The following is a 20,999-nucleotide window of genomic DNA, read 5'->3' as shown; positions in this document are numbered from 1 at the left end:
AACATTATCATGCTTTAGGAGGACAATAAAACCAATATTATAAAGATACAAAGATTTAGTTCTATGATTAGAACTAGCCACTAGAAGAAGTGGGGAATGAAAGAACAAAAAAATGCAGCTAAGAAGTCAGAAGTTTAAAAATGCTAGCTCACCCCTAAGAAGCCCTAAATACCTCAAATTCCAGACCCTGCCCTCTACTTGAAAGTAGGTACAAGGTCACATTTCTTGAACCTGCTCTCCCAGGAACTAGATGAAAGGACTTAAGATAAGGCCCTTAGATATGTGATTCCCGACCTAGTAAAGATAACAGAAAGCTTCTCCCAGGAACTAGCTGACCATAAAGTTAGATTAAAACCTTAGAGAACAATCTTGAGAAGCAGGAAGCTTCTGCCAGGAACTAGTGGACCATAAAGTTAAACAATCTTGAGAAGCAGGAAGCTCTTTCTTGTGATTTTTCACTGGTATTCTCGACATTTTCCAATGGTGTCCTTCCTACCTCCCCTTTTCCCAACAGCAGTTTTTTGGGCAGCAATATCCTCTTTACTGGATACATTTACCCTCCTCCTCAACTAGGGTCCTTCCCACCTATCCCTTGCTGGTGGCACAAATCATACGTCTTGGAAGAGAACAGTCCCATAAGCTCTTTGGAAGGGACCCTGATGCTTTAATGTTACCCTATAGCCCCTCCCAGGTCTCTTGGCTCAGTCAACATGTAGATGAATGGACAATTAGCTGCATTGCCTTTCAGGGTAAGATAGATAATCATTACCCCTCAGATAAGTTGATAGTTTTTTCACAAAATTACAGTCCCAGTGGTCTTTCCAAAGGTAACACGTGTTTGCCCTATGTCGGGAGTCCACCTTGTCTTTATAGACAGCTCCTCTAATGTACAAGCCACATTTTCCATTGATGGTCAAATACAACAGTTCTCTACCCCTTTAGATTCCGCTCAGCTGGTAGAGCTTCAAACCATCCTTGCAGTATTTCATGCGCTGCCTGATGTACCCTTTAACCTATATATAGATAGCCCATATCTTGCCTTTTCTATCCCCCTGTTAGAAACAGTGCCCTATATTTGGCCTACCACCAATGCTGCCCCCGTTTGCCACCTTACAAAAGTATATTCAGCGGCATTCTTGCCCCTTCTTTGTGGGACACATCCGAGCACATACCAGATTGCAAGCCCCTTGCCCGATGGTAATGATGCTGTTGATCACCTCACCCAGCTCGTGACCTTGGCTCAGGGGGCCTTCTCTATGCCCCTTACACTTGCCCAAGAAGCACATTAAGGTGATGTACCTTAATGCACAAACCCTTAGGATTAAATATAAGATCACTCGTGAACAGGCTCACCAAATAGTCCATAATTGCAAAGGCTGCATAACTCTACTGCCTGACCCTCACCTAGGGGTCAACCTCTGTGGGCTGGTTCCTGGAGAGCTCTGGCAAATGGATGTCACCCATCTTCCCTCCTTTGGTAAATTAAAATATATTCATGTCACCATTGATACCCTTAGCGGCTTTATCTATGCATCCCTGCAGACAGGGGAGGCCACCAAACATGTTATAAGTCATGTTCTGGCTTGCCTCAAAGTTTTACCTCAACCTAAGACTGTTAAAACAGATAATGGACCTGGATATACTAGCTCTAATTTTAAAGACCTTTGTTCCCAACTCAGAATTAAACATGTCACGGGTATTCCTTATAATCCTCAGGGACATGGTATAGTTGAAAGAGCTCACCAAACCCTTAAAAATATGATCCATAAATTACAGTCAAATGGGGAAATATTATTCCCCCTCCCTGGTAATCACAAAAATTTAATAAATCATGCACTCTTTGTCCTTAACTACCTTGTCATGGACAAGGATGGAAAAACTGCAGCAGACCGCCTGTGGCACCCCCATACTTCTTATGATTATGCACCAGTCCTATGGAAGGACCCATTAACATCCCAACGGTATGGCCCCGATCAGCCTGCATTTATGATTCAAAGACTGGGGGTGCCCGTTGGCTACCTGAGCGCCTTGTTAAGGCCTTTAACCCACCCAGGGACAACCCTGAGGAAAAGTCTAACTATGCTTAATTACAGATCACGCTGACCATGTTCCCCTTCATCTGGATCCCTGGAAGCATCATCAAGTCTGCCCTTGCTACATCGCCTCACCAGATCTTCAACTATATCTGGGTGATTTTTTTTTTTTTTTTGGTTCTTTTTTCTTTTCGGAGCTGGGGACCGAACCCAGGGCCTTGCGCTTCCTAGGCAAGCGCTCTACCACTGAGCTAAATCCCCAACCCCCTATCTGGGTGATTCTTAATGGCGCCAGAGATGTGGTGTCTGCCAACTCCACCACTGCTGCAGGAGTTCCCTGGCCCAATCTTGAGTTCCTGTAGTTCTGGGAAAGAGGCACTTCCACGTGTACAAAGAGAGAACCCATCGCTGCCATAACTCTTGCAGTACTCCTAGGCCTGTCAGCTGTGGGGACAGGAACTGGGGTTGCCTCCCTGATCACCTCCCAACAGAGTTATCAGCTCAGTGCCGCCATAGACAGGGACATCAGTGAGCTTCAACAAGGAATAACCTATTTTAAAGATTCAGTCCCTTCCTTGGCTGAGGCTGTTCTACAAAATAGAAGGGGATTAGATCTTCTCTTTCTCCAACAGGGAGATCCCTCAAGGAGGAGTGTTGCTTTTATGCTGATAAGACAGGATTAGTAGAAAACAGCCTAAAAAAGTAAGAGAAAGTCTACAAAAGAGACAAAGAGAAAGAGAAAAGAGTGAAGCCTGGTATAAAAACTGGTTTTCTGCCTCTCCCCTGCTCACCACTCTTCTACCCAGTATCCTGGGTCCCTTTATAGGATTCCTGCTACTTGTCTCCTTTGGCCCATGGGTGCTTGGAAAGTTAACTGATTTTATCAAGGCCCAGGTAGATTTAGCTACCAAGCAGGTCTCGGTCCATTACCACCACCTCCATTGTGAAGAGGCTGAGACAACGGGGGAGTGTGATACTCCCCTTGGGTTGCCCACAGCTGGCCTCGACTTCTCCACCCTAAATACAGCCTGTAACTCAGGCTGGAAAATCAGTCGTTGGTGGAAGTGTCAATGACAGGAATATTACGGTGCCACATACCAGGCGCACACCTCACTACTGTGAAGTAACCCTATGACGGGATTAGCACCGGTCCATGATCTGGGTTGCCCACTCTCACAAAACACACACGTATAGCCCAGAACTGTGTGTTAAAGCATAAGATCATTCCTAGCCATTGGGGTGCAGTCCTAACTGCAAGAGTGGCTCGCCATGGCCAAACTGGGCACTCTGTGAGGCATGTCTGATCTATCTCAGACCACTACTTCCACCCTGGCGGAAATAATGGAACTTAAGTTAGAGTGCCAGACATGGGAGCAACCTGTGTAGCCTAAGACACGGGGGTTCACCAACCAGGTGCTGGTTGTGGATGCACACCATATAGACAGACCTTCCTCCCACTGATAGTTAAGGAAAGGGGGAGATGTTGGGGACCGGGACCGGACTGCCAGACTAGGCAAAGATAGAGCCCTGCCCTGTGCAGATTCCTGAGAAGGGCTTGACCTTTTCAAAGAAAGAACAAGTTCCTGGAAGACTGTCGCCTCATTGTCTGAGAAGAATATCTTGCAGTTTAGAGATTCTCCTTATGTCCTTGGGCACTTCCCAGTACTCCTCCCACCCTAAGCTTCAGTTCCTGCTTCAGAGCTTTAAATGCTGTATATTCCTCTCAATAAACAGACCTTGACAAGGACACTGCTTGGTCTCGCTCCTCTCTCTCGCCCATTCTCCCGCAGGTATGGGTCCCCCTGGACCCCCACAAATAACTCAGTCCCTGCTGGCTGGGGTAATAAAGTACAAAAGCCTATCAGGCTCATTGTTTAGCTTACTTCCTTTTTAAAAAATTGTTTATTCTTCATGATGGGTACGACTTTGAGTTTTATGGTTATATTATTACTCTGGGAGAGAGTGCAAGATATAAGCTTTTCTGGTTTCAGACCAAGGAACACAGTATTTTGGAAGAAAGATTTTGTCTTTGTGCTTTTAAAAAGTGTGATTAGGCTCTGGAAACCTCACAGAGTCATACTGATCAGATTTGATAAGAGTAGACCACCTGAAAAAATTAATGCAGGAGAATCAAACAAAAAGATATCTCAATTCTAAACTTCTGTCTTGAGAGTTGTGTTTTTGCAGAGTATGCCTACTTTGAATCCTGGTCTCAAGGACTTTCAGCTCGGTCCAGTCAGGACACATCGGCTACAGAATTTGCTTCATTCTTCCTACCCCCCCTACCCCCAAGGATATCTCAATGCCCATGTACAGCTTGAAGAAGTTATAGAGGAGTTGTCGCCCCAATTCCCTGGACTTTGAGGGCTGGATGTGGTTATTCTAAAGTTGTTTTTATGAGGAATTTAGAAATGGTTGTAATTTAACAGGGAATTAACCAGATTGAATTGTACAGTCATAATCTCATTTGGTAAATAAGCTTAAATCATATCTTTGTTTTGGTATAGAATTTATTTGTCAAAAAAGTTTAAAAGTACAAGGTTTAGACCAAGTCCTTCTATTGTTGTCATTACAAACTTCTGAGCTGATTACCCCTGTGAGTTAAGATTCAAATAGCAAACATATTGCTGACTTTGTGAGAGTACTTTCAAGATATTATTAAGATATAAAGACAATAGTACAGATTGTCTTATATAGGTAGATGGTTTTCAAAAACATCAGAAATCCACAAAATTTGAGATTTAAAGTTATTTATCTTTTGCTCCTAACAGTTCCCCTTTGGTGGATTTAACAAAGAATTTGAACATCTCTACCTCCAGGTGAGGCAATACTTTGTGACTAGGCAGCCACTAGACAAAACTGCCTGTTTCATCTGCAGACTAGTACTGTCCAGAAAAGGACAAATTATGCAGAATAGTTGACTGATAAACTCTGCCAAGACAGGGTGATCAGCCCTTCAAAATCTGCATTTCAAGAGTCTGTCAGTTGATTTTGGGCCAGTAGGCTGAAGACTTGCACTCACATGTTGCTAACAGGGGAATGTGCTAGTGGAGATTTGTCTCTACAACCTCTCAGTTCTAGAAGTCGTGTTAGGCTTCCTATGTGTATAGATATTTGGTCATTCTCAGATTTCTGACGGGGTTGAAGACTGATTATAGTCTCATAGCCTATCAGGCTGTTTAATTCTGAATATACATTTTATTGGATAGTTATCAGATAGTATACAAGCTAGCCAAGATATAATATAGATTTTAAGTCTTTCTTAAGCTGGAGTGGATAACTAAATGTTCTGTTTTAATTGATATAGTGATGGACTGGGTGTTGAGTATATCATATGCTTTATAAATTGTAGAATGGTAATAATTGTACTCAATTTATATATAAGTGAAAAGGTTTTTTAACTGGACAAAAAGGGGTAAATGTTGTGGTGTGCCCTAAAGTTATCTGTATTTTGATGCTAATTCCACTGCCCCAAGGACAGCTGCCTAGTCACATACTCAGGAATCAGGTGACTTCACCAGAGCCTCCCCATTGAATTTGTACAGTACAGGTGAAGGGCAGGTACAGGATAGAAGGAGGCCTGTCACTGGAGGAGAAGGAAGGATGGGCGGGAGAGAAGTTTGAAGGAAGAGGAGGAGACTAGAGGAGAAAGAAAGAGAGAGGAGACAGGAGAGAGGAGAGGTGAGAAGCCATGGCAGGTGATGTTAAGATTCTGCTGTGTATTTACAGGTTGTTATTAATGTTCCTAAGGGATGGATGGTACCAGGCTTTGTATGTTTAAGTGGGCAATTATATCTTATCAATTGGATCTAAAAAATAAATGTTATGAAACTAGTTGTCCATATGTAGAAGAATAAAATTATACATACATTATCCTTAATATCAATTAACTCAAAAGACATCAATGTTCACCTGGACATACAAGATATAAGGGAAGAAATGGCTTCCAAAAAGGTCTATATCCTCAGGAATTGAGACCAAGAACTGACAAGCAGGACCTCATAAAATTAAAAGCTTCTGGACAGAGGGAGTTGAATGGGCTTGCAACCCCATCAGAAGAACAATATGAATCAAGGAGACTCCCCAGGACTTTTACAGACTAAACCACCAACCAAAGAGTAAATATGGAGTGACCCAAGGCTCCAGCTGCATATGTAGCAGAGGATGGCTTTATCTCGCATCAATGGGGTGGGGGTGGGTGCTTGGTCCTTTGAAGGCTCTGTACATAGGGGTATGCCAAGAAGGTGAGGCAGGAGTGGATGGGTGGGTGAGGGAGCGCCCTAATAGAAACAGGTTGGAGGGGGTAAGGGACAGGGTATTTGTGAAGAGGAAACCAGGAAAGGGATAACATTTGAAATGTAAGTAAATAAAATATCCAATAAAATGTAAAAGCTACTAAACAGCTATGGAAATGATTGAAGAGGAGAATCTTTATCAGCTAAGCATCTGAGAGAAGACAAATATTCAAGATATATAAAGAACTTTAAAAATACCCTTCACAACAAAACAACAAAAAAACCCCATTCAATAAATGGGCTATGGACCTAATAAATTAAAAAAAAGAGCTAAAAAATATCTCAAAAATGTTTATCCTCCTTAGCAATTAGGGAAATGCAAATCATAATAGCTTGATTATATCTTACCTCAATCAGAATGTCCAAGTGTAATGAAACAATCATTGTTTTATAGGACATGGGGACCGCCACCATTTACTATTGGTAGTCTAAATTGGTGCAGCTATTCTGCAAATCAGTGTGAAGAATTCCCCAAAAGCTAATAAGAAGTTTACTATATGACACAACTATTCTACTTCTTAGAAAGTGCCCAAATGAATCAACATCCTACTCCACACATAATTATTTAGCAATGTGCATTGCTGCTCTATTCACAATATAGGAATGTTCTTTATATAGATAAGGAAAATATGGCAATATACACTATGGAACAGTATTCAGCAGTAAGAAGAGTAATAATGAAATTTGCAGAAAATATTCGAATGAGGTAACCCAGATACAGAAAGACAAATACCAAATGTTTTCTCTTATCTGTGGACCTAGCTCCAAATCTTCACATGTAAATATAGAGCTCGAGGCAACTTCAGAAACCAGGGAACCAAGTTACAAAGGACCACAAGGAAGTTCCAGAGAGGACATTAGAGCTTTAAGCCATATTTTTCTTACATATGGGCAACTTTGTTGGTTTATTTTACAGAATAAATAGCATCTTCAAGGAGACCAAGTTGAGTAACTCAGAAAACTTGCTTTGTACAATGTACTGAATTTTTAAAAATCTATATATTCAGGGTGCAGTTTGTTATTAAAAACTAGAGGAAACACATATACTCCTTGCTCTCTATTTTCTAATAATCATACCACAATATCATTTACATTAGAAAGCTGAGTTCCCCTTAAGTATTTCCTTCTTTCTTCCTGTAGCCAACTATTCAGCAATTTTAATGTTTCTTTTTATATTTTTGTGTCTTATTTTGTTTATTTTACATACTAATCACAGCTTACCCTCCCTCCTATCTTTGAAGTCACTCCCTCTCATCTCACCTCCCTGCCATCCTCCTATTCTCCCTTTCTCTTCAGAAAAAGCTCTGAAAAAGGCCTCCCATGGATATCAACCTGCCTTGTTTCTTCAAGTTGCAGCAGGACTAGGAGCATTTTCTTCTATAGTGGTTAGGTAAGACAGTCAAGTTAAAGGAAAGAGATCCAAAGGTAGGCAAGGGAGTCAGATACATCTTCTGCAACTGGTATTAGGAGCCTATGTTGTTCTTATTTTAATATCTCAAGCATACTTTTTTTCTTCTCCATTTTTACTGCTTACTGCTTAATTTCAAGACCATCTGAATTAGAGTCTAGAATAATTCAGGGAGATACATAATAGATAGTTATCTAGTATCCTTCACTCTCAGCTTTCTCTAAACCTATCCTCTACATCAATAAACTGCTATATTTGTAGCCTAATCAGAATACATTGTTACACTGCTTTAAGTTCTTAACAGTTACCTGTTTTCTGAGAGAGGTCTTATTTTTCTATTATGATAAACAAGGTCCTTGTATCTGTTTCACTGTGTGTTAAAATCATTACCTTATCTACACCATGAACTCTGCATATTAAACTATTGGTGATTCCTCAAATGTACTAACATCTAAATTGGATGACCTATGACTGGATAGAGTAATTTAATATTGTTTATATGAAGCATATGAAGAAAGTAAGGTTTATGTTGAGGGAAGCTTTATGTTGAAGAAGAACATGGTGTGCGTATATACACATAGATACACACACACACACACACACACACACACACACACACACACACACAAAGTAAGGAACAGAAAATCTGGGACACTTAAGCTAGCTGGAGAAGACAATTTAAGTAAGGAATAGAGTACAAGTTTCTTCACTGTATCTTATATAAAGGTTTGGGAAATTAGCATGGCTTGATTGCCTATATATGTAGTGCACCTGGAAGTCCAAAGTCAAAATGAAGTGTTTATTTAAGTATGCTTATAAAACTAGCCATGCCTTCTAACTGCAAAGGAAATAAAATTTCTTCTATTTTGATTGATATTTTTCAGCTCTCTTGTGAAGTTCTACACAATATGCTGTTTCTTTCAGGAGGATACATAGATAGGTTCACTTGAATGAGATGAAGTTAAACACTGCACAATACTGATGAGTCTTAACTATTTTAATTTTGAGCTCCACACTCACAAAACAGTAACAACAATTAAAATTAACAGTAAATTACATATCTGGTATGGGTTCTTTGAACTGTCACCACAATACCAAAAAAATTATATCTGTCTTAAATTTTTAAAAAGTTAAAGTCCTCTTCTTCAAAATACAAAGAATACAAGTAAGAATTGGTTTGAAAACCTTATCTACATTATGAAAACATAGTAGTAAAATTTAGTTTTGTATGCTGTCTAGAAAAGGACTACAGTGTGTCCTTTTCCTAATTCCATACTCTGCCACATGTAACTAATATGGATGGGGTAATTGTCACATGGTACTTTGAAGTATCTGTAGTCACAATAGACAATAGAAGCATGGACATATAATGGAGTGAATATCTTAGGATAAACATAAAATAAACACTGTTCAGGGAACATTGTAGCTCTTTTGAAGTTATTTGCTCATATCCTCAGAACCTTCTTGGTTGTGCTTTTGTCTTTTCCATCACAAGGTATTCTTTTCATTAATCAAAGGTCAACATTTTGTCTGCTACCTGTTTGGAGTCTGAGCTGCAACAATAGGATAAAAAGAAACTAGGGAGTTATAAGTGATAGTGAAATAAAATATATTTCCTTATAATACTTTACTTTATTTAATAGAATATGTTAAATATCACAACTATTTAAAGGTTCAAGTCCTTGCCTAAAAAACTGCTATGATTACCTCACAATAGCAGGGATAATACTATTTCTTAAACTACTAAGATGGGCCACAATGATGTTTACTTTATAACCTCCATATTTACTATAGTGGATCAATTTTATGATTACCATATTTGAACTGTTACCTTAATCATGTTACATCTAATACATGAATTAACTCTATATGCTAATTATAGGCTCTTTCATTTTATAACTTTTTAGCCATGGAAACATTTCTTAATTATACTATGTTTTTAATCCCTCATTTGGAAAATGGGGATAATAGTAATATGAATATTTATAATTTTAAGTAGTTAGAAATGCTTGAATAATCCCAAATTTTATATATCTTCTCATTTCATCATAGATTTCTCAACCTTTTGTTATATAATGTCATAAATGATTCATAATTTGTACTGGAGAATATTTTGAAGGAGTTAAATATTCAATTTTTCTGAAGCTTTGTATAAAACTCTCACAATTAACAATTTTAGTCTTTTCCAGTTGAGAACCTTATATAATTGTCTAGAAATAGACATTTCAGGGAACATAACTCAACTTTTCTTTCTATGGTTATATATTTTATTTATCTGTTAAGTTTCTAATGGTAATATACAATTTATTAGATGAAGAAATGTAGCTCTAGTGCTATAATAAAGATGATTCTTAATTACCTAAAGGAAGGTCACAGGCATTGATTTGTCTATACACTGGAACAGTAACAAATGTATTCTTACTTAGAACTTGAAACATCTGGTTCATTTTGGATTCCTCACCTATGTTTGTGTAGGTTTGTATTTCACTAAGAAAACTGCACATCACAAAAATATAGACTGAAATTTAAAACAAAATTTGAACCATTTTTCTTTCTGAGACAGTTTTGTTCTGTAGCCTTAGCTTGACTATCTGGAACTTGCTATATAGACAAGGCTATGCTGAATTTACAGAGATTTGCTTGCCTCTACCTCTGGAATACTAGAATCAAGACAACAACATTATCTCGTATAAGATTAATAATGATTTTCTACCACATTATCTAGAGAATAATTAAAAGATTTTCATTTTTGAAGGAGCTCTTTTTCTAATTGCTCATGTTTTCTCTCAGAATTATTGTATATATCTTATATGTATGTATATATATATCCTATATATCTTGGATATATAATATATAACATATTATGTGTTATATATTACATATAATTTTATATTCGATCAAGATCTATAAATATATCAAAAGGAAAATACAATTCAGCTTACTATATCTCAACTGAATACTTTCAAGTTCCCATCTTAGTTTTAGGAGTAGTTAAATGGTCAATCACTTGCTAATACAACATGGTCCTGGTTCAATAACTCAGCACTATAAAAATTATGGAAGATTAAAATCTTTATCTGATAAGTACTAGAATACTGAGATACCATCAAAGCACTTTAGTTATAGGAAATATATTAAATTGACATATAAAATAGCTATTTTATGGGAATATCTGGTACACTGATGGTGCTCTTAGTAAAGAAGTTGAACAATTAACTGACCTGGAGAAAGTTGCCTTTATCTTTGAATAAAATATCTGTGGTGTTACTTCAGACTGAAAATTTCTAAGAAATATATCTTCCACTGTGAGAAAATATAGCATACTTGCAAAAAGCCAGGAGGGGACAAATTGATTATGTCAAAATAAATATAAGTATTGAGTCTTTTATTTTTAGAAGGACATTGCATTCTCTGGACTGTGTAAATTTAACATTTGTTTTAAGATCTATTAACCACACTAATTAAGCTTATAAATATCCCTCCATGGTGGACTTGTTATACTATAGATAGCACTTGAGTACAAATCTTACTTTTGTCCACTTCAGATTATCTTCCTTTTTACACTGATTATATGTTTGAATATACATGTGTATGTGTGTGTGTGTGTGTGTGTGTGTGTGTTTCCAAAGCAAAATCCTTATCTGTTCTATCTTAATAAAAAACTTATAAATTTTAATAATATATTTTCTGAAGCATCTTTTAAAGGTATTACATGAACTGCAGTACAATAAGAGCACATTTTTTTATGTGCAGACATTTATTAAATGTAATGCCTATGCCATATTTATGTTTCTAATTTTAATAGATTATATGAAAATATTGAATTGCTCCATGTTATCATTTTGTATTTCAAACATTCTACTGAAAATACGAAATGGCTTTCTCTGGATGGTTCCAATAAGTTCTTATAAGTCATTCAAATTTCATCAGATGTGGAGTTAATACTACTTCTAATTTTACAATCTAACTTTTAGATAATTTAAGTGATACTAGTCAGTAACATAGCATTAGTTCTACTTTAGACAAAATTAACCATTACCATAAAAGAGATGACTTTGGGAATTGAGAGCTCATTAGTTATTTTTAAAACTTGGAGCATAAAATGATAACCTAAACATACACTTCAACTAACTTAAATACATTGGCAGCATTGCCAGCCACTCTGGAAACTCAGCCACTATTAAATTTGTTTTTATTTACCTGCTATTTCAAATGTCTACTTGTTTTTTATGAAAATTAGTATGAGTTCTTCAGGGGTCATTTGCTATGTTTTTCACTTAGTTACCATTTTTTTAAGTTTACAGTATTGGTCAAATATTAAATGTCTATTAAACAATTGAATAAGAAAATGAAAGTGGCTTAACTATGTATGCTAGAGCGTGATTGGTTGTTTTAGTACATTTCTGATTGGTAGAAAAAAATTGAGTTCTTTAGAGTGAGATTTTCTCATTTCATTAATTGTATGAATAAAAAACAGCCATGTTCTCCTAATAATTGTTTTGAATGGGCAAATATGAATATGGATGTATAAATCAGGTAAATATGGAAACATCAAATGTCTAAAGGAAGACAATCACTCATTCTTATGGATAATACTTTGTTTTGGAAGGCATATAAAAATGCATTGTTTCTAAAGCTATTCATAATTTACGGTGAAATCTTCATCTCCAATGAAAATACTATAATCGATTGTAAGTATTTTAGTTGTTTAGTCCTGGTATAAATATTAGAAAAATATTACCAGGTATAGTACTTGTTTTGATATAGTTCATTAATAGGTCATATTTTATTTTATTTGATAAAAATCAGGGTCTTGCAATTAAAAATTTATTTTCTATGTTAGTACAGTCTATTTTGTAGGCCTATTTGTTCTTGTCATTCTTAGCTAGGAAATGATTTTAATTATAAAACACAATATGATAACTGCATTCATCAAAATTTGTAAACTTTAATAAAAACATGTTTTCATTTGGCCATAAATATCAAAAGAATAAAACATATTTAAATTTTTCATACTAATGAAAAGATTTACTTGAGAGAAATAACTGAAAAATAGAAAAGACAAGGCAAGCTTTTAATTTTAAAGATTTTATCTCAGGAAGACACTTTTTATTATTTATAACGAGCCAATATTACCTTTAAGTTTATACAAGGAAGACATAGAAACCATACTTGCTGTTTCTAGAAAGATCATGTCTCTTGGGGAAAAAAAAACATAAAATTGCTCTCTATCATAGTAAAAGCACAAAGAAGGTAAGTTTGTACTTCTATTTTGTCTATTTAAATCTGGCTACTCTAAATTTATCATAATATTTATTTGCTTATTTTATGAAAAACAAATGAGAGAAAAAATGTTTATATACAAATATTAAAATAAAATTTAAGTTTATTTACCTTGTCTAATGTATAAAAGGGCTAAAATTCAATGCATATAAATTTAATTATGCTAATTGACAATGTTTTCATAGTTTTGTAAAACCTAACAGTACTTTACAATTGTCAAAAATAGGTTTCCAAATGCCACAGCAATCATAATTTATGTACATAATTCAGACTATTATTTTCCTTTATAAAGAAAAATAAGATGAATAGGTTTTAAATTTAAAGTTGAAAAGCTACTAGTGGGGAACTTTGGTTTCTGATATGTCACCAAAATAACTCAAGTTCTATTATTATTTCAAAATAATTCAGTTTAGAATGTCATGGCTACTTCAGATACCCATTTTTAAAACATGAATGTTTTCAAGGTTGGTTTTGGTTAAATGGTTTCATTTATAAAACTTAAGATTAATTTAGATCAATCTCTTTTGTCTTCCTTTCTTCTGTCCTTTTCCTCTACCCCTCCCTTCACATTTCCTCTAACACTGAAGAGGAACATAACTAAAACAAGGGTACATGTTTACTAGCTTTCCTGTGACTAGGCTTATGTTTATGAACTATTCAAACATTGTTACGAAAAAAGTAGGAATATGTTTTATAGCCTAGTCAATGCTATTTTTCTAGTCACAAAATGAATAGAAGTTGGATATTTCCTATTGAAAATTATACTCTTGATATTGAGGTATCAAATAAGTAACAATGGATAACTTATCTTCTCTATTCCAAAGTTTATGTATCAACTAAATAAAATAATTTCAAACTATGTTCAACACACTAACATTAAAATTACAAGAAATGGAGAATAAATTTGAAAAGTATACTTAAGTAAACTTACCTTAAATAACTGGTTCACAGCACCTGATGATATAGCAAACTTCACAATATTTGGCAGTTCAGCTTCTACTATAACATCAAAACTAGGGGGTGGAATATTTTGATTGGAAAGAACCTTGAAAGTGGAAGGAGGATACTTGATGCCAATTGTATTCTGGATCCTAGAAAAATCTTTTAAAAAGCCAGATTCTTTGGCATCAAGGGCATCCATGGACCCAGTGGGATACTTAGAATTATGAGAGTCCATGTATCCAGGAGAGACTTGGAATGGAGCACCAATATTTTGGTTATCAAAAACTTTATAAGCTCTACCAAGCTCAACGGGCTCATAAAATTCCGAGGTAATAAAAATATCAGGATAGTTTGTGCCAGCAATAAAATGTGAGATATTTTTATAAATGGTTTTAAGAACAGATAATATGGAATTTGTTTCTAATTCAGTGGCAGGTAGATTGTTATTAATGATGACAATAGAATTATTAACATTCTGAATATTTTCATCATTATAATTTGGGTTGATGATAATGTTGAAACTCTTGAAATGACTCAATCTAGGGAAATATTCAGTGTCTAGAGCATAGATCTTTTCAGCAGTAAACTGAGAGCTAATGGCAGTAGTACGGGTGGTAATGTTACTATTATCAATGGCAGTGATAGTGCTAAGTGCAAAACTAGGTCTCACAGCATATTTCTTTCTGTCAAAATACTTTGAGTTGACTACAAAACTTGACCTTATTTTGTATGTAAACCCTGTGACATCATTAACATCTGAATAATAGTTTAGGGCAGATCTATGTCTGTAAATAGCAGTGCTAGTAAGTTTTGTGCCATAGTTAGGGTTAGCAATACTGTTAGTAGCATTACTGGGTGTGATATTAGTGTTAAACTCAAGGGCTTTAGGGAGCCCATAGCTGTTTTGGGGGCTGGGGTTACTGCTTGGGTCACTCTCAGTTTTAATGGCATTATTTTGATGACTGTTGGAAAGCAATCTAATATTCTCAGAATAAACAATATTTTCTTGTATGGTAGTATTTCTAGGGCCTGTGTCCTCATTGATGGAACCAGAAGTAAAGTCCAGTACGGTTCTAGTTTTGTTTCCAGAGGCTGGATTTGTGCTACTCTTGAAATCAGCATTATTGTGGTGATCGAAACATTCTGCCAGATCTGAAGCATTGCCTAAATTGTTGGTATATAGATCATCAGTGCTGTATTTCAAGTTAATGTCACTGTTGTTGGCATTATCAATGGTAGGGTCAGATTCACTCTTGTGATCAGTTACATATTTAGAGTCACCATCATTGCTGGAATCAGGTTCACCCATATGTCCAGAAGAACCACTAGAATGAGACCCATTGTTGCCATCCGTATTATTCTCAGAGTTGCCATCTTTGGGATCATTGCCATCAGGGTCAGATTTATCTTTAGGATCTTTCTTATCTTTGGTATCATCTTCATCTTCAGTGTCTGTTTCATCATCTCTTTCATCTTCAGTATTGGTCTCATCGTCATGGTCTGTCTCATCTTTGTAAGGAAGTTTATCTTCAACATTAGCCTCACCTTTGATATTTCTAGCACTGATAAATCGAATGTCACTGTCATCAGGAGTATCCTTATTTTGAGGTTGGGTACTAAGGTTGAATTTGCTTTCACTTTGAGGAAATCTTATAGGTGCTGACATGTGGCCATGGGTGCTATGTTGGCCCATGATTTTTTTAGTGTTCTTAGAAATGGTATGTGTAACAGAAGACCCCTTAAGGTTTTGGAGAGCTGAACAACTTTCACAATGTAAATAAGAGGTGGAATCTATAGAATATTTAGAATCTTCTCCATGTAGAGAGCAGCGGGTGACCACAGGATGCTGAGGATCCAGGGATCGGGATAAAGGGCGATTTCGAGCTGTCTTGAAGTGTCTGGTGGTTTTAGAGTGCAGAGAATACTTAGAATATGATGAAATCTGGCCATGTAATGGAGAGTCGGAGTCAGAATCATCAGAATTCACAGTGCATTTATGAGAAGAAGAGTTACTGATTTCCACAAAACATCTAGTACATTTTTGAGTTTTCACATCCGGAGAATATGTAATACTTCTTCGAGTCTTCTTTCTTGTGACAGACTTAGGACTTTCAGAAGTTGGATTGCCAGCAAATGATGATACATTAGAGGTGCAAGTCTCAAAACTTAGAGGAATAGGACTGATTTGATACTTCAGACTCTCGCAGCTATGGGAATATCTATACTCCTTGCAATGGCGCTTATAGACAGATAGTTTCCGGCTAGCTTTTCTGGGATGCCTTTCACCTGTAAATGTGTGAGAGTCTGGAGAAAAGCTATAGCTGTGCTTCTTCTGTAACTTTTCTTGTGAGAGTTGCTTGTCACTGAGACTTGAAGATGCCTCTTTGAATCTCACATTTTTGTCTTCACTCTTGTATCTTGTTAGCTGAATTCTAGAAACTAAGAGAGAAGAATATAGTAAGAGCAAAAGTAGGCAAAGTATAGTGAATCTAACTTTAATTTTCACATTATAGTAGAAATCTGTGCAAACGAAATATAATTTCCTTCTAAGTATTATGGTGAATTTTATTTGATTTTTCAAGGGGAAACAATGACCCTAAATTTTTGCTTAATTAAATTTCAGTTTCATCCTTTCAAGATATAAATGAAAAATGGCCATTTACTTCAGATAGTCATTCTCTTACGTTGATAAAGCTTACTTTTTACAACAGAAACCATTATATAAGATTTCAAAGAACAATGTGAGAAATATAAAACTATGGCGTTACAAACCCACGATAAAACTCACAGACCATAGGAAGCTTAAAAAGAAGGAAGGCCAAAGGATTGATGCTTCAATCCCACTTAGAAGGGGGAACAAAATAATTATATGAGGCAGAGGGAGAAATGAACTTGAGTGGGAGAGGAGAGGGAGAGGGGAAAAGGAGAGGCAGGATCAGGTGGATTAGGTATGGGAAGACATAGAAGAGAAGTCCAGAGGATCAGGAGAATGAATATTAATATTTAGTGGTGGTGGTGGGAAACAGGAGAACCACTAGAAAGTTCCAGAAACCAGGGATAGGAGAGGGTCCCAGGACCCAGTGGAGATGACATTAGCCAAAATGCCCAACAGCAGGGAGAGAGAACCTAAAAAATTCGGGAACTATGTACATGGATGCAAAAGAAAAAAAAAAGAGTGTTGAATTTATAAGGAAGGTGTAAGACAGCAACAAAAATATGCATTTTAGAAAACTGAAGAAGGATATATAGAGATCAAGGAAAAATTATTATTTGAACAAATATGGATAAAAAGTCCCTAAATCTAGGGAATAAAGTGATCTATGAAGTCACACAAATCTAATATAAATCATACAACAAAACTAAATAAAGAAATATCAAGCAAATATAAGTCAAATGAAATCCATACAAAGATACATAATCAAAATAGCAAATAGAAGAAAATTTAAAACAGTAAGGAAAGCATTTAATGCATACAGCATTCCCCTACGTTGGGGCATCAAGCCTACACAGGACCAAGAGCCTCTCCTCCTACTGATGCCAGACAAGGCCATCCTCTGCTACATATGCAGCTAGAGCCATGGGTCCCTCCACGTATAGTCTTTGGTTGTTGGTTTAGTCCCTTGGAGCTCTGGGGTATTTGGTTGGTTGATATTGTTGTTCTTATGGGGTTGCAAATTCCTTCAGCTCCTTTAATCCTTTCTCTTAACACTTCCATTGGGGTCCCTGTGCTCAGTCCAATGGTTGGCTGTGAGCATCTGCCTCTGTATTTGGCAGGCTCTAACAAACAAAAGCAAAATCTGCCTCTCAGGGGACAGCCATACCAGACTCCTGACAGCAAACACTATTTGGTATCAGCAACAGTGTCTAGGTTTGGTGTTTGCAGATGAGATAGATCCCTAGGTGAGGTAGTCTCTGGATGACTTTTACTTCAGTCTCTGCTCCACACTTTGTCCCTGCATTTCCTTTAGACAGGAGTCATTCTGGGTTAAAAATTTGGAGTTGAGTGGGTGGCACCATCCCCCAACCAGGGGCCTTGCCTAACCTCTGGATATGGTTTCTACAGGTTCTCCCTCCCCTCTGATGGGCATTTTAGCTAATCTCATCCCTGTTGGGTCATGGGAGCTTCTTGCTTCCCTGGCAACTGGGATTTGGAGGTGGTGACCCCAAGTTTACCTTCCTCCATTGCTACACACCTCTGTTCGAATTCTTGATGCTCTGTATATCTTCCCTATTTTCTCCCATACCTGATCCGGCCCTTTTTTTCCCCTTCTTCATCCCAAGCCCCTCCCACCCTCTACCTCCCTAAGAGTATTTTATTCTGTAAGCATACCAAAGCATCAGTATATTGTCAGTCCTTGGGGCCTCCCCTTGAGCTGGGTCCCAAGTTGGGCCTGTCACTGAACCACCTTTCCCTTGGTCAATCATTTCCATTTTTGCCCTTCTAGTACATTTAGACAGTAACAAATCTGGGTCACATTTTTGACGGTATGATGGCAACCCCATTCTTGCACTTGATACCCTAGGGGTCTTTCTATCTGAGGTGGACTCTACGAATTCCCTCAAATCTCTCAAAAATACAGAAAAATACAATTGAACAGTGGAAGAAATAAAACTGTTCTATTTCTGAAAGTAGACATATATCAGCAGCTTGACAGCACACCTAAAAGCTCTAGAACAAAAAGAAGCAAATACACCCAGGAGGAGGAGAAGGCAGGAAATAATCAAACTCAGAGCTGAAATCAACCAAGTAGAAACAAAAAGGACCATAGAAAGAATCAACAGAACCAAAAGTTGGTTCTTTGAGAAAATCAACAAGATAGATAAACCCTTAGCCAGACTAACGAGAGGACACAGAGAGTGTGTACAAATTAGCAAAATCAGAAATGAAAAGGGAGACATAACAACAGATTCAGAGGAAATTCAAAAAATCATCAGATCTTACTATAAAAGCCTATATTCAACAAAACTTGAAAATCTGCAGGAAATGGACAATTTCCTAGACAGATACCAGGTACCAAAGTTAAATCAGGAACAGATAAACCAGTTAAACAACCCCATAACTCCTAAGAAAATAGAAGCAGTCATTAAAGGTCTCCCAACCAAAAAGAGCCCAGGTCCAGACGGGTTTAGTGCAGAATTCTATCAGACCTTCATAGAAGACCTCATACCAATATTATCCAAACTATTCCACAAAATTGAAACAGATGGAGCACTACCGAATTCCTTCTATGAAGCCACAATTAATCTTATACCTAAACCACACAAAGACCCAACAAAGAAAGAGAACTTCAGACCAATTTCCCTTATGAATACCGATGCAAAAATACTCAATAAAATTCTGGCAAACCGAATCCAAGAGCACATCAAAACAATCATCCACCATTATCAAGTAGGTTTCATCCCAGGCATGCAGGGATGGTTTAATATACGGAAAACCATTAACGTGATCCAATATATAAACAAACTGAAAGAACAAAACCACATGATCATTTCATTAGATGCTGAGAAAGCATTTGACAAAATTCAACACCCCTTCATGATAAAAGTCCTGGAAAGAACTGGAATTCAAGGCCCATACCTAAACATAGTAAAAGCCATATACAGCAAACCAGTTGCTAGCATTAAACTAAATGGAGAGAAAATTGAAGCAATCCCACTAAAATCAGTGACTAGACAAGGCTGCCCACTCTCTCCCTACTTATTCAATATAGTTCTTGAAGTTTTAGCCAGAGCAATCAGACAACAAAAGTAGGTCAAGGGGATACAGATCGGAAAAGAAGAGGTCAAAATATCACTATTTGCAGATGATATGATAGTATATTTAAGTGATCCCAAAAGTTCCACCAGAGAACTACTAAAGCTGATAAACAACTTCAGCAAAGTGGCTGGGTATAAAATTAACTCAAATAAATCAGTAGCCTTCCTCTACACAAAAGAGAAACAAACCGAGAAAGAAATTAGGGAAACGACACCCTTCATAATAGACCCAAATAATATAAAGTACCTCGGTGTAACTTTAACCAAGCAACTAAAAGATTTGTACAATAAGAACTTCAAGACTCTGAAGAAAGAAATTGAAGAAGACCTCAGAAGATGGAAAGATCTTCCATGCTCATGGATTGGCAGGATTAATATAGTAAAAACGGCCATTTTACCAAAAGCGATCTACAGATTCAATGCAATCCCCATCAAAATACCAATCCAATTCTTCAAAGAGTTAGACAGAACAATTTGCAAATTCATCTGGAATAACAAAAAACCCAGGGTAGCTAAAACTATCCTCAACAATAAAAGGACTTCAGGGGGAATCACTCTCCCTGAACTCAAGCAGTATTACAGAGCAATAGTGATAAAAACTGCGTGGTATTGGTACAGAGACAGACAGATAGATCAATGGTACAGAATTGAAGACCCAGAAATGAACCCACACACCTATGGGCACTTGATTTTTGACAAAGGAGCCAAAACCATCCAATGGAAAAAAGATAGCATTTTCAGCAAATGGTGCTGGTTCAACTGGAGGTCAATATGTAGAAGAATGCAGATCGATCCATGCTTATCACCCTGTACAAAGCTTAGGTCCAAGTGGATCAAGAACTTCCACATCAAACCAGATACACTCAAACTAATAGAAGAAAAACAGGGGAAGCATCTGGAACACATGGGCACTGGAATACATTTCCTGAACAAAACAGCAATGGCTTATGCTCTAAGATCAACAAATGGGATCTCATAAAACTGCAAAGCTTCTGTAAGGCAAAGGACACTGTGGTTAGGACAAAATGGCAACCAACAGATTGGGAAAAGATTTTTACCAAACCTACATCTGATAGAGGGCTAATATCCAAAATGTACAAGGAACTCAAGAAGTTAGACTCCAGGGAGACAAATAATCCTATTAAAAAATGGGGTTCAGAGCTAAACAAAGAATTCACAGCTGAGGAATGCCGAATGGCTGAGAAACACCTAAAGAAATGTTCAACATCTTTAGTCATAAGGGAAATGCAAATCAAATCAACCCTGAGTTTTCACCTCACA

At 36.9% G+C, this 20,999-nt stretch overlaps 1 protein-coding gene across 16 annotated transcripts in view; it reads right to left on the bottom strand.

The window, feature by feature from the left end:
- Positions 1–20,999, bottom strand: part of Tex16 (testis expressed gene 16) — a 376,428-nt gene that overhangs the window by 128,626 nt on the left and 226,803 nt on the right. For 8 of the 16 annotated variants that reach the window (XM_063279698.1, XM_063279699.1, NM_001417287.1 and 5 more), the window contains one exon: positions 13,951–16,400. The exons of 6 other annotated variants lie outside the window; for them this stretch is intronic. In XM_063279698.1, the coding sequence (XP_063135768.1) occupies positions 13,951–16,400 (2,450 nt within the window). Of the gene's footprint in view, positions 1–8,718; positions 9,290–13,950; positions 16,401–20,999 lie in introns of those variants that run through there. 2 more of the 16 variants (NM_001417289.1, XM_039100262.2) reach the window with 1 other exon arrangement.

The sequence above is a fragment of the Rattus norvegicus genome, chromosome X, assembly GCF_036323735.1.
Source record: "Rattus norvegicus strain BN/NHsdMcwi chromosome X, GRCr8, whole genome shotgun sequence".
Taxonomy (NCBI): Eukaryota; Metazoa; Chordata; class Mammalia; order Rodentia; family Muridae; genus Rattus; species Rattus norvegicus.
The sequence above is the reverse complement of the archived record's forward strand: the minus strand, read 5'-3'. Positions and strand labels throughout refer to the sequence as shown.